Here is a 13,281-nt window from a genome sequence, read left to right as displayed (position 1 = left end):
AAGCACTGTTCTAAGCACTGGGGAGGTTACAAGGTGATCAGGTTGTCCAACGGGGGGCTCGCAGTCTTAATCCCCATTTTACAGATGAGGTCATTGAGGTCCAGAGAAGTGAAGTGACTTGCCCAAAGTCACACAGCTGACAATTGGTGGAGCCGGGATTTGAATCCATGACCTCTGACTCCAAAGCCCGGGCTCTTTCCACTGAGCCACACTGCTTGATAGTATTGACACCTATCTCCTTGTTTTGTTTTGTTGTCTGTCTCCCCCCTTTTAGACTGTGAGCCCGTTGTTGGGCAGGGATTGCCTTTGTTGCTGAACTGTACTTTCTAAGCACTTAGGACAGTGCTCTGCACACAGTAAGTGCTCAATCAATATGAATGAATGAGTGAATGAATGAATATAATGAATGGGTGAGTGAATGAATGAATGAGTGAATGAATGAATGAGTGAGTGAATAAATGAGTGAGTGAATGAACAAATGAGTGAGTGAATGAATGAATGAGTGAGTGAATGAATGAGTGAATGAACAAATGAGTGAGTGAATGAATGAATGAGTGAGTGCATGAATGAGTGAATGAACAAATGAGTGAGTGAATGAATGAACGCTTGAGTGAATGAATGAATGAATGAATGAACGAGAGTGAATTAATGAATGAATAAACGAATGAATGAATGAGCGAGTGAATGAATGAATGAAGAATGAGTGAGTGAATGAATGAGTGAGTTAGTGAATGAATGAGTGAGTGAAGAATGAGTGAATGAATTAATGAGTGAGTGAATGAATGAATGAGTGAGTGAATGAGTGAATGAATGAACAAATGAGTGAGTGAATGAATGAATGAGTGAATGAATGAACGAATGAGTGAGTGAATGAATGAATGAGTGAGTGAATGAGTGAGTGAGTGAATGAATGAGTGAGTGAATGAATGAGTGAAGAATGAGTGAGTGAATGAATGAGTGAATGAAGAATGAGTGAATGAATGAGTGAATGATTGAATTAGTGAGTGAATGAATGAATGAATGTATGAGCGAATGAATGAGTGAATGATTGAATGAGTGAGTGAGTGAGTGAATGAAAGAAAGACTGAGTGAGTGAATGATGAATGAGTGAGTGAGTGAATGAACGAATGTATGAGTGAATGAATGAGTGAATGATTGAATGAGTGAGTGAGTGAGTGAATGAAAGAGACTGAGTGAATGAATGATGAGTGAATGAATGAATGTATGAGTGAATGAATGAGTGAATGATTGAATGAGTGAGTGAGTGAGTGAATGAAAGAAAGACTGAGTGAGTGAATGGTGAGTGAGTGAGTGAATGAATGAATGCCTGAAGGCGGAACAGCTAGATCAGAGCTCCATCTGCTGGCCCGGCCCGGTAGTGCGCAGCCCCGGGAATTCCCCCGCGCTCTGAGACCCAGCAAGGCCTTGGGCATCGTCCTTACAAGGAAACAAACACAAATAATCCATGTTAATTTCATGCTCGGTTAGAAACGCAGGAGGGAAATAACGCCTACGAAATGGGCAGCAACTCGATCGGTAGGAAAAGAAATAGATTCAAAATCTCAGGAGCTAATTAGAAACGCAGGGAACAAAAATAATAATAAACCCGAAGAGCGTTCTTAGCTAGCGGCTGCTCGACGGGAGCAGAGGGCCCATTTCAGAGGACCCTGGACTGAAGTCATTCATCAAGAGAAGCAGCGTGGCTCAGTGGAAAGAGCACGGGCTTTGGAGTCAGTGGTCATGGGTTCAAATTCCGGCTCTGCCAACTGTCAGCTGTGTGACTTTGGGCAAGTCACTTCACTCAAAAACTGCTGGTCTTCTCAGCTCCACAACATTGCCAAGATCCGCCCTTTCCTCTCCATCCAAACCGCTACCCTGCTCGTTCAAGCTCTCATCCTATCCCATCTGGACTACTGCATCAGCCTTCTCTCTTATCTCCCATCCTCGTGTCTCTCCCCACTTCAATCCATACTTCACGCCGCTGCCCGGATTGTCTTTGTCCAGAAATGCTCTGGGCATGTTACTCCCCTCCTCAAAAATCTCCAGTGGCTGCCTGTCAACCTATGCATCAAGCAAAAACTCCTCACCCTGGGCTTCCAGGCTGTCCATCCCCTGGCCCCCTCCTACCTCCCCTCCCTTCTCTCCTTCTCCAGCCCAGCCCGCACCCTCCGCTCCTCTGCCACTGCTAATCTCCTCACCGTACCTCGCTCTCGCCTGTCCCGCCATCGACCCCCGGCCCACGTCATCCCCCGGGCCTGGAATGCCCTCTCTCTGCCCATCCGCCAAGCTAGCTCTCTTCCTCCCTTCAAGGCCCTGCTGAGAGCTCACCTCCTCCTGGAGGTCTTCCCACACTGAGCCCCCTTTTTCTTCTCCTCCTCCCCATCCCCCCGGCCCTAGCTCCTCCCCCTCCCCACAGCACCTGTATATACGTTTGGACAGATTTATTACTCTATTGATTTTACTTGTCCATATTTACTTTTCTATTTATTTTGTTAATGATGTGCATCTAGCTTTACTTCTATTTTTTCTGATGACTTGACACCTGTCCACATGTGTTTTGTTGTCCATCTCCCCCTTCTAGACTGTGAGCCCGTTGTTGGGTAGGGACCGTCTCTATATGTTGCCGACTTGTACTTCCCAAGCACTTAGTACAGTGCTCCGCACACAGTAAGTGCTCAATAAATACTCTCCACACTTATTGAAGGCCCACCTCCTCCCAGAGGCCTTCCCTGACTAAGCCCTCCTTTCCTTTTCTCCCTCTCCCTTCTGCCTCTCCCCGACTTGCTCCCTTTATTCATTTCCCCCTCCCAGCCCCACACCACTTATGCCCCTATCTATCTGTCATTAATCGATTTCTATTGATGTCTGTCTCCTCCCTTCTAGACCTGTGAGCTAGATGTCAGCGGGGAATCAGTCTGTTTATTGTTCTATTGTCCTCTCCCAAGCGCTTAGTACAGTGCTCTGCACACGGTAAGCGCTCAGTGAATATAACTGACCGCAGGGAATGAGTCGGTTTATTGTTCTATTGTCCTCTCCCAAGCGCTTAGTACAGTGCTCTGCACACGGTAAGCGCTCAGTGAATATAACTGACCGCAGGGAATGAGTCGGTTTATTGTTCTATTGTCCTCTCCCAAGTGCTTATTGTCCTCTCCCAAGTCCCTCTCCCAAGTGCTTAGTACAGTGCACTGCACACGGTAAGCGCTCAGTGAGTACAACTTGTTCTACTGTCCTCTCCCAAGTGCTTAGTACAGTGCTCTGCACACAGTAAGCGTTCAGTGAATACAACTGACCGTAGGGAATGAGTCGGTTTATTGTTCTATTGTCCTCTCCCAAGCGCTTAGTACAGTGGTCTGCACACGGTAAGTGCTCAGTGAATCCAATTGACCATAGGGAATGAGTCAGTTTATTGTTCTATTGTCCTCTCCCAAGCGCTTCGTACAGTGCTCTGCACATGGTGAATACAACTGACCGCAGGGAACGAGTCTGTTCATTGTTCTACTGTCCTCTCCCAAGCGCTTAGTACAGTGCTCTGCACATGGTAAGCGCTCAGTGAATCCAACTGACCGTAGGGAATGAATCTGTTTATTGTCGTATCGTCCTCTCCCAAGCGCTTCGTGCAGTGCTCTGCACATGGTAAGCGCTCAGTGAATCCAACTGACCATAGGGAATGAATCTGTTTATTGTCATATCGTCCTCTCCCAAACGCTTCGTACAGTGCTCTGCACACGGTAAGCGCTCAGTGAATACAACCGACCGCAGGGAATGAGTCGGTTTATTGTTCTATTGTCCTCTCCCAAGCGCTTAGTACAGTGCTCTGCACATGGAAAGTGCTCAGTGAATACAACTAACTGCAGGGAATGAGTCTGCTTATTGTTCTCTTGTCCTCTCCCAAGTGCTTAGTACAGTGCTCTGTACACAGTAAGCACTCAGTGAATACAACTGACCGCAGGGAATGAGTTGGTTTATTGTTCTATTGTCCTCTCCCAAGCGCTTAGTACAGTGCTCTGCACATGGTAAATGCTGAGTGAATCCAATTGACCGTAGAGAATGAGTCTGTTTATTGTTTTATTGTCCTCTCCCAAGCACTTAGTACAGTGCTCCCCACACGGTAAGCGCTCAGTGAATCCAACTGACCGTAGGGAATGAGTTGGTTTATTGTTCTACTGTCCTCTCCCAAGCGCTTAGTACAGTGCTCTCCACACAGTAAGCGCTCAGTGACTCCAACTGACCGTAGGGAATGAATCTGTTTATTGTCGTATCGTCCTCTCCCAAGCGCTTCGTACAGTGCTCTGCACACGGTAAGCGCTCAGTGAATCCAACTGACCGTAGGGAATGAGTCGGTTTATTGTTCTATTGTCCTCTCCCAAGCGCTTAGTACAGTGCTCTGCACACGGTAAGTGCTCAGTGAATCCAACTGACCGTAGGGAATGAATCTGTTTATTGTTGTATCGTCCTCTCCCAAGCGCTTCGTACAGTGCTCTGCACACGGTAAGCGCTCAGTGAATACAACTGACCATAGGGAATGAGTCAGTTTATTGTTCTATTGTCCTCTCCCAAGCGTTTAGTACAGTGCTCTGCACATGGCGAATACAACTGACCGCAGGGAATGAGTCTGTTTATTGTTCTACAGTCCTCTCCCAAGCGCTTCGTACAGTGCTCTGCACACGGTAAGCGCTCAGTGAATACAACTGACCATAGGGAATGAGTCAGTTTATTGTTCTATTGTCCTCTCCCAAGCGCTTAGTACAGTGCTCTGCACATGGCGAATACAACTGACCGCAGGGAATGAGTCTGTTTATTGTTCTTCAGTCCTCTCCCAAGCGCTTAGTACAGTGCTCTGCACATGGTAAGCGCTCAGTGAATCCAACTGACCGTAGGGAATGAGTAGGTTTATTGTTCTATCGTCCTCTCCCAAGCGCTTAGTACAGTGCTCTGCACACGGTAAGCGCTCAGTGAATCCAACTGACCGTAGGGAATGAGTCGGTTTATTGTTCTATTGTCCTCTCCCAAGCGCTTAGTACAGTGCTCTCCACACAGTAAGCGCTCAGCGAATGCAACTGACTGCAGGGAATGAGTCGGTTTATTGTTCTCTTGTCCTCTCCCAAGTGCTTAGTACAGTGCTCTGTACACAGTAAGCGCTCAGTGAATCCAACTGACCGCAGGGAATGAGTCGGTTTATTGTTCTATTGTCCTCTCCCAAGCGCTTAGTACAGTGCTCTCCACACAGTGAGCGCTCAGTGAATCCAACTGACCATAGGGAATGAGTCGGTTTATTGTTCTATTGTCCTCTCCTAAGCGTTTGGTACAGTGCTCTGCACATGGTGAATACAACTGACCGCAGGGAATGAGTCTGTTCATTGTTCTACTGTCCTCTCCCAAGCGCTTAGTACAGTGCTCTCCACACAGTAAGCGCTCAGTGAATCCAACTGACTGTAGGGAATGAATCTGTTTATTGTCGTATCGTCCTCTCCCAAGCGTTTCGTACAGTGCTCTGCACACAATAAGCACTCAGTGAATCCAATTGACTGTAGGGAATGAGTTGGTTTATTATTTTATTGTCCTCTCCCAAGCGCTTAGTACAGTGCTCTCCACACAGTAAGTGCTCAGTGAATCCAACTGACCGTAGGGAATGAGTCGGTTCATTGTTCTACTGTCCTCTCCCAAGCGCTTAGTACAGTGCTCTCCACACAGTAAGCGCTCAGTGAATCCAACCGTAGGGAATGAGTCGGTTTATTGTTCTAGTGTCCTCTCCCAAGCGCTTAGTACAGTGCTCTGCACATGGTAAGCGCTCAGTGAATCCAACTGACCGTAGGGAATGAGTCGGTTTATTGTTCTATTGTCCTCTCCCAAGCGCTTCGTACAGTGCTCTGCACATGGTAAGTGCTCAGTGAATCCAACTGACCGTAGGGAATGAATCTGTTTATTGTCATATTGTCCTCTCATAAGCGCTTCGTACAGTGCTCTGCACACGGTAAGTGCTCAGTGAATACAACTGACTGCAGGGAATGAGTCGGTTTATTGTTCTATTGTCCTCTCCCAAGCGCTTAGTACAGTGCTCTGCACACAATAAGCACTCAGTGAATCCAATTGACTGTAGGGAATGAGTCGGTTTATTGTTCTCTTGTCCTCTCCCAAGTGCTTAGTACAGTGCTCTGCACACGGTAAGCGCTCAGTGAATCCAACTGACCATAGGGAATGAATCTGTTTATTGTCGTATCGTCCTCTCCCAAGCGCTTTGTACAGTGCTCTGCACATGGTAAGCGCTCAGTGAATCCAACTGACCGTAGGGAATGAATCTGTTTATTGTCGTATCGTCTTCTCCCAAGCGCTTAGTACAGTCTGACTGACTGACTGAGGCTACTGTTTCCCCCCACCACCACCACCGAGGGGGAGACCTGGGGTGGTCCGCAGAGGGGGTTTTGGGGGGCGGAGGGGCAGACCTGCAGTGCACGGCGATGGGATGGTTGCCCGTGTGCTGCTGCTGCTTCTGGACGGCGGCGATCAGGTCGATCATCCCCTTCCCTTCGGCGGGGATCCCCACTTCGGGCCAGCCGTGGAAGTGGAACTGCTTCACGAGGCGGCTCTGCCTGTCCTGGGATCGAGGGGACGCGGGGTCAGCCGGCCCCAAAACCCGCCCTCCCCTCGCCGGCCCAGCCGCTGCCGAGGCCAGCCAACCGCTCGGCCTCCTCGCTGACCTCCCAGCCTCCCGTCGCTCCCCATTTCTACAGATTAATTACTCCATTTATTTTACTTGTACCTATCTAGTCTATTCTATTTTGTTAGTATGTTCGTCCCCCTTTTAGACTGTGAGCCCACTGGTGGGTAGGGACCGTCTCTAGATGTTGCCAACTTGGACTTCCCAAGCGCTTAGTGCAGTGCTCTGCACACAGTAAGCGCTCAATAAATACGATTGAGCCCACTGATGGGTAGGGACTGTCTCTCGATGTTGCCAATTTGTACTTCCCAAGCACTTAGTGCAGTGCTCTGCACACGGTAAGCGCTCAATAAGTACGATTGAGCCCACTGGTGGGTAGGGACTGTCTCTAGATGTTGCCAACTTGGACTTCCCAAGCGCTTAGTGCAGTGCTCTGCACACGGTAAGCGCTCAATAAGTACGATTGAGCCCACTGGTGGGTAGGGACTGTCTCTAGATGTTGCCAACTTGGACTTCCCAAGCGCTTAGTGCAGTGCTCTGCACACAGTAAGCGCTCAATAAATACGATTGATTGATTGATTGATTGACTCCTGATGGACGGGGGAGACAGGACGTGAGGTAACAACTGGACTCCTGATGACTGTGAGCCCACTGTTGGGTAGGGACTGTCTCTATATGTTGCCAATTTGTACTTCCCAAGCGCTTAGTACAGTGCTCTGCACACAGTAAGCGCTCAATAAATACGATTGATGATGATGATGACAGGGGAGACAGGGAAGAGATAACATATGTGTACATATTTATTACTCTATTTATTTTGCTTGTACCTATCTATTCTATTTCTTTTATTTGGTTAGTATGTTTGGTTTCGTTCTCTGTCTCCCCCTTTTAGACTGTGAGCCCACTGTTGGGTAGGGACTGTCTCTAGATGTTGCCAACTTGGACTTCCCAAGCGCTTAGTGCAGTGCTCTGCACACAGTAAGCGCTCAATAAATACGACTGATTGATTGATTGACTTCTGATGGACGGGGGATACAGGACGCGAGGTAACAACTGGACTCCTGATGGACGGGGGAGACAGGGAAGAGATAACATATGTGTACATATTTATTACTCTATTTATTTATTTATTTATTTTACTTGTACCTATCTATTCTATTTCTTTTATTTGGTTAGTACGTTTGGTTTTGTTCTCTGTCTCCCCCTTTTAGACTGTGAGCCCACTGGTGGGTAGGGACCGTCTCTAGATGTTGCCAACTTGGACTTCCCAAGCGCTTAGTGCAGTGCTCTGCACACAGTAAGCGCTCAATAAATACGATTGATTGATTGATTGACTCCTGATGGACGGGGGAGACAGGACGTGAGGTAACAACTGGACTCCTGATGACTGTGAGCCCACTGTTGGGTAGGGACTGTCTCTATATGTTGCCAATTTGTACTTCCCAAGCGCTTAGTACAGTGCTCTGCACACAGTAAGCGCTCAATAAATACGATTGATGATGATGATGACAGGGGAGACAGGGAAGAGATAACATATGTGTACATATTTATTACTCTATTTATTTTGCTTGTACCTATCTATTCTATTTCTTTTATTTTGTTAGTACGTTTTGTTTCGTTCTCTGTCTCCCCCTTTTAGACTGTGAGCCCACTGGTAGGTAGGGACTGTCTCTAGATGTTGCCAACTTGGACTTCCCAAGCGCTTAGTGCAGTGCTCTGCACAAAGTAAGCGCTCAATAAATACGACTGATTGATTGATTGACTCCTGATGGACGGGGGAAACAGGACGTGAGGTAACGACCGGACTCCTGATGGACGAGGGAGACAGGGAAGAGATAACATATGTGTACATATTTATTACTCTATTTATTTATTTTACTTGTACCTATCTATTCTATTTATTTTATTTTGTTAGTACGTTTGGTTTTGTTCTCTGTCTCCCCCTTTTAGACTGTGAGCCCACTGGTGGGTAGGGACTGTCTCTAGGTGTTGCCAACTTGGACTTCCCAAGTGCTTAGTACAGTGCTCTGCACACAGTAAGCGCTCAATAAACATGATTGATTGATTGATTGATTGACTCCTGATGGATGGGGGAGGCAGGACGTGAGGTAACAACTGGACTCCTGATGGACGGGGGAGACAGGGAAGAGATAACATATGTGTACATATTTATTACTCTATTTATTTATTTTACTTGTACCTATCTATTCTATTACTTTTATTTGGTTAGTACGTTTGGTTTTGTTCTCTGTCTCCCCCTTGTAGACTGTGAGCCCACTGGTGGGTAGGAACTGTCTTTAGATGTTGCCAACTTGTACTTCCCAAGCGCTTAGAACAGTGCTCTGCACATCATCAATCGTATTTATTGAGCGCTCCCAGCTGACCTTGGGCAAGTCACTTCACTTCTCTGGGCCTCAGTTCCCTCATCTGGAAAAATGGGGATGAAGACTGTGAGCCCCCCGTGGGACAATCTGATCACCTTGTAACCTCCCCAGCGCTTAGAACAGTGCTTTGCACATAGTAAGCACTTAATAAATGCCATCATAATAATAATTGAGTGCTTACTATGTGCAGAGCACTGTACTAAGTGACTCCAAAGCCCGGGCTCTTTCCAACGAGCCACGCTGCTTCTCAAATCCGACTCTTCCCCTGATTCAAAGCCTTATCGAAAGCCCATCTCCTCCAAGAAGCCTTCCCTGGCTCAGCCCCTCCTTTCCTCTTCTCCCTGACTTGCTCCCTTATCCATCCACCCTCCCTCCCATCCCCACATCACTTACGTCCATAGCGGTCACTGTACTAAGCGCTTAGTAAGCGCTCAATAAATACGGTTGATGATGATGATGATGATGATGATTCCAGTCCGTTCTTCACTCCGCGGCCTGGATCATTTTTCGACAGAAACGTTTAGGCCACGTCTCCCGGCTCCTCGAGAACCTCCATTGGTGGCCCATCCTCACCCTTGGCTCTAAAGCCGTCCATGCCCTCGCCCCCTCCTCTCCTACTCCAACACACTCAGTTCCTCTAATGCCAACCTTCCCACCGTCCCTCCATCTCGTCCGTCTCGCCGCCGACCTCCCGCCCACATACTACCTCTGGTCTGGAACGCCCTCCCTCCTCAAATAATAATAATAATAATAATAATAATGATATTTATTAAGCGCTTACTATGTGCCAAGCACTGTTCTAAGCGCAAGGTGATCAGGTTGTCCCACGTGGGGCTCACAGTCTTCATCCCCATTTTACAGATGAGGGAACTGAGGCCCAGAGAAGTGAAGCCGCTTGCCCAAAGTCACCCAGCTGACGAGGCGGAGCCGGGATTTGAACCCATGACCGCTGACTCCAAAGCCCGGGCTCTTTCCAACGAGCCGCGCTGCTTCTCAAATCCGACTCTTCCCCTGATTCAAAGCCTTATCGAAAGCCCATCTCCTCCAAGAAGCCTTCTCTGACTCAGCCCTCCTTTCCTCTTCTCCCTGACTCGCTCCCTTATTCATCCTCCCTCCCATCCCCACATCACTTACGTCCACAGCGGTCATTTATTGACTTCTATTAATGTCAGTCTGCCCCTCTAGGCTGTAAGCCCGTTGTGAGTAGGGAAGGTGACTGTTTATTGTTATATCGTCCTCTCCCAAGTGCCTAGTACAGTGCTGTGCACACGATAAGTGCTCAGTAATTCAATCCAACCGAATGAATGTATGAACAAAAATGAGCCACGGCCGGGGGAAGGCCCAGGGCCCAACACACAAGCCACAGCGGTCCACGTTGGCTACAGAAGGCATCATTCGGCCAGACAATGACTCTTCCTTCCTTCCTTCATTCAATTCATTCAATCGTATTTATTGAGCGCTTGCTGTGTGCAGAGCACTGTACTAAGCGCTTGGGAAGTACAAGTTCCTTCAAAACCTCATTGAAAGTCCACCTCCTCCAAGAGGCCTTCCCAGACTCAGCCCCCCTTTTCCTCATCTCCCGCTCCCATCTGCGTCGCCCCGACTTGCTCCCTTATTCATCCTCCCTCCCATCCATCCCCACATCACTTACGTCCATAGCGGTCATTTATTGACTTCTATTAATGTCAGTCTGCCCCTCTAGACTGTAAGCTCGTTGTGAGTTTTTAGACTGTGAGCCCACTGTTGGGTAGGGACTGTCTCTATATGTTGCCAATTTGTACTTCCCAAGCGCTTAGTACAGTGCTCTGCACATAGTAAGCGCTCAATAAATACGACTTATGATGATGATGATGATGATGAGTAGGGAAGGTGACTGTTTATTGTTATATCGTCCTCTCCCAAGTGCCTAGTACAGTGCTGTGCACACGATAAGCGCTCAGTAATTCAATCCAACCGAATGAATGTATGAACAAAAATGAGCCACAGCCGGGGGAAGGCCCAGGGCCCAACACACAAGCCACAGCGGTCAACGTTGGCTACAGAAGGCATCATTCGGCCAGACAATGACTCTTCCTTTCTTCCTTCCTTCATTCAATTCATTCAATCGTATTTATTGAGCGCTTGCTGTGTGCAGAGCACTGTACTAAGCACATGGGAAGTAAGCGCTTAGTACAGTGCTCTGCACACAGTAAGCGCTCAATAAATACGATTGATGATGATGATGATGAAGCGCTTGGGAAGTACAAGTTCCTTCAAAACCTCATTGAAAGCCCACCTCCTCCAAGAGGCCTTCCCAGACTCAGCCCCCCTTTTCCTCATCTCCCGCTCCCTTCTGCGTCGCCCCGACTTGCTCCCTTATTCATCCATTCTCCCTCCCATCCCCACATCACTTACGTCCATAGCGGTCATTTATTGACTTTTATTAATGTCAGTCCACCCCTCTAGGCTGTAAGCTCGTTGTGAGTAGGGAAGGTGACTGTTTATTGTTATATCGTCCTCTCCCAAGTGCCTAGTACAGTGCTGTGCACACGATAAGCGCTCAGTAATTCAATACAACCGAATGAATGTATGAACAAAAATGAGCCACGGCCGGGGGAAGGCCCAGGGCCCAACACACAAGCCACAGCGGTCGACGTTGGCTACAGAAGGCATCATTCGGCCAATGACTCTTCCTTTCTTTCTTCATTCATTCAATTCATTCAATTGTATTTATTGAGCGTTTACTGTGTGCAGAGCACTTTACTAAGCGCTTGGGAAGTACAAGTTCCTTCAAAACCTCATTGAAAGCCCACCTCCTCCAAGAGGCCTTCCCAGACTAAGCCCCCCCTTTCTCCTCATCTCCCGCTCCCTTCCGCGTCCCCCTGACTCCCTCCCTCGGCTCTTCCCCTCCCATCCCAGCCCTACACCACTTATAATAATAATAATGTTGGCATTTGTTAAGCGCTTACTATGTGCAAAGCACTGTTCTAAGCGCGGGTTGGGGGGGACGAAGTGATCAGGTTGTCCCATGTGGGGTTCACAGTCTTAATCCCCATGTTACAGATGAGGAAACTGAGGCTCAGAGAAGTTAAGTGACTCGCCCAAGGTCACACAGCAGACAGGCGGCGGAGTCGGGACTCGAACCCATGACCTCCGACTCCAAAGCCCGGGCTCTTTCCACTGAGCCACGCTGCTTCTCCTTATGTCCCTATCTGTCGTTCATCTATTTCTATTTATTTTATTTATTGCTATATATCCCCGCTCTAGACTGAGCTCGTTGTGGGCAGAGATGGTCACTCTTTATCATCATCATCAATCGTATTTATTGAGCGCTTACTGTGTGCAGAGCACTGTACTAAGCGCTTGGGAAGTACAAAGTGGCAACATATAGAGACAGTCCCTACCCAACAGTGGGCTCATAGTCTAAAAGAGTACAGTGCTCTGCACACAGTAAGTGCTCAATAAATACGATTGATGATAAAGGAGGGGGCTCATAGTCTAAATATCACTGTATTGTCCTCCCCCAAGCCCTTAGTGCAGTGCTCTGCACACATAAATACGACTGAAGGAAAAAACGAACGAATGAATGAATCAAGCCCCTCCCGCCTGCCACTTCTGTGCCGAGCGCTTAGTACAGCACTCTGCACACAGTCAGCGCTCAATGAATGAACGGTGCACACCAGATGATCAACCTTTTAGACTGTGAGCCCACTGTTGGGTAGGGACTGTCTCTATGTGATGCCAATTTGTACTTCCCAAGCGCTTAGTACAGTGCTCTGCACATAGTAAGCGCTCAATAAATACGATTAAAAAAAAAAAAAAAAAATCATGGCAGCCGAGCGCCGGGCAAATTCATTCATTCAATCGTACTTACTGAGCGCTTACTGTGTGCAGAGCATCATCATCGTCATCATCAATCGTATTTATTGAGCGCTTACCGTGTGCAGAGCACTGTACTAAGCGCTCGGGAAGTAGAAATCGGCAACAGACGGAGACGGCCCCTACCCGACAACGGGCTGCGAAACCACGATACCTGAGTGGACGTGATCAATAAATCTCTGATACTGATGGAATCGGAACAGACGTCGTTCTTCAGTTCGATAGCGACCTCCCCGTACGTCACGGAGCCTTCCGACGGCCAATATTGAAAGCATTTTTCCTGGGAAGTTGAAAGACGAGAATAAACCCTCCTCACAGTGTCTCCGACTGGGAATCGGTAGATCGGCCCGTCCTATTTGCTGAGCGCTTCCTAGTTATAAATTA

At 47.9% G+C, this 13,281-nt stretch overlaps 1 protein-coding gene across 5 annotated transcripts in view; it reads right to left on the bottom strand.

Annotated features, from left to right (window-relative positions):
- The window catches only part of PTPRE (protein tyrosine phosphatase receptor type E), a 212,236-nt gene that overhangs the window by 15,445 nt on the left and 183,510 nt on the right, over positions 1–13,281 (bottom strand). For all 5 annotated transcript variants that reach the window (XM_038743959.1, XM_038743960.1, XM_038743961.1 and 2 more), the window contains 2 exons: positions 13,052–13,177; positions 6,441–6,592 (listed from right to left, as the gene is read on the bottom strand). In XM_038743959.1, the coding sequence (XP_038599887.1) occupies positions 6,441–6,592; positions 13,052–13,177 (278 nt within the window). The remainder of the gene's footprint in view (positions 1–6,440; positions 6,593–13,051; positions 13,178–13,281) is intronic.

The sequence above is a fragment of the Tachyglossus aculeatus genome, chromosome 3 (genome assembly GCF_015852505.1).
Source record: "Tachyglossus aculeatus isolate mTacAcu1 chromosome 3, mTacAcu1.pri, whole genome shotgun sequence".
In the NCBI taxonomy this organism is placed as follows: Eukaryota; Metazoa; Chordata; class Mammalia; order Monotremata; family Tachyglossidae; genus Tachyglossus; species Tachyglossus aculeatus.
The sequence above is the reverse complement of the archived record's forward strand: the minus strand, read 5'-3'. Positions and strand labels throughout refer to the sequence as shown.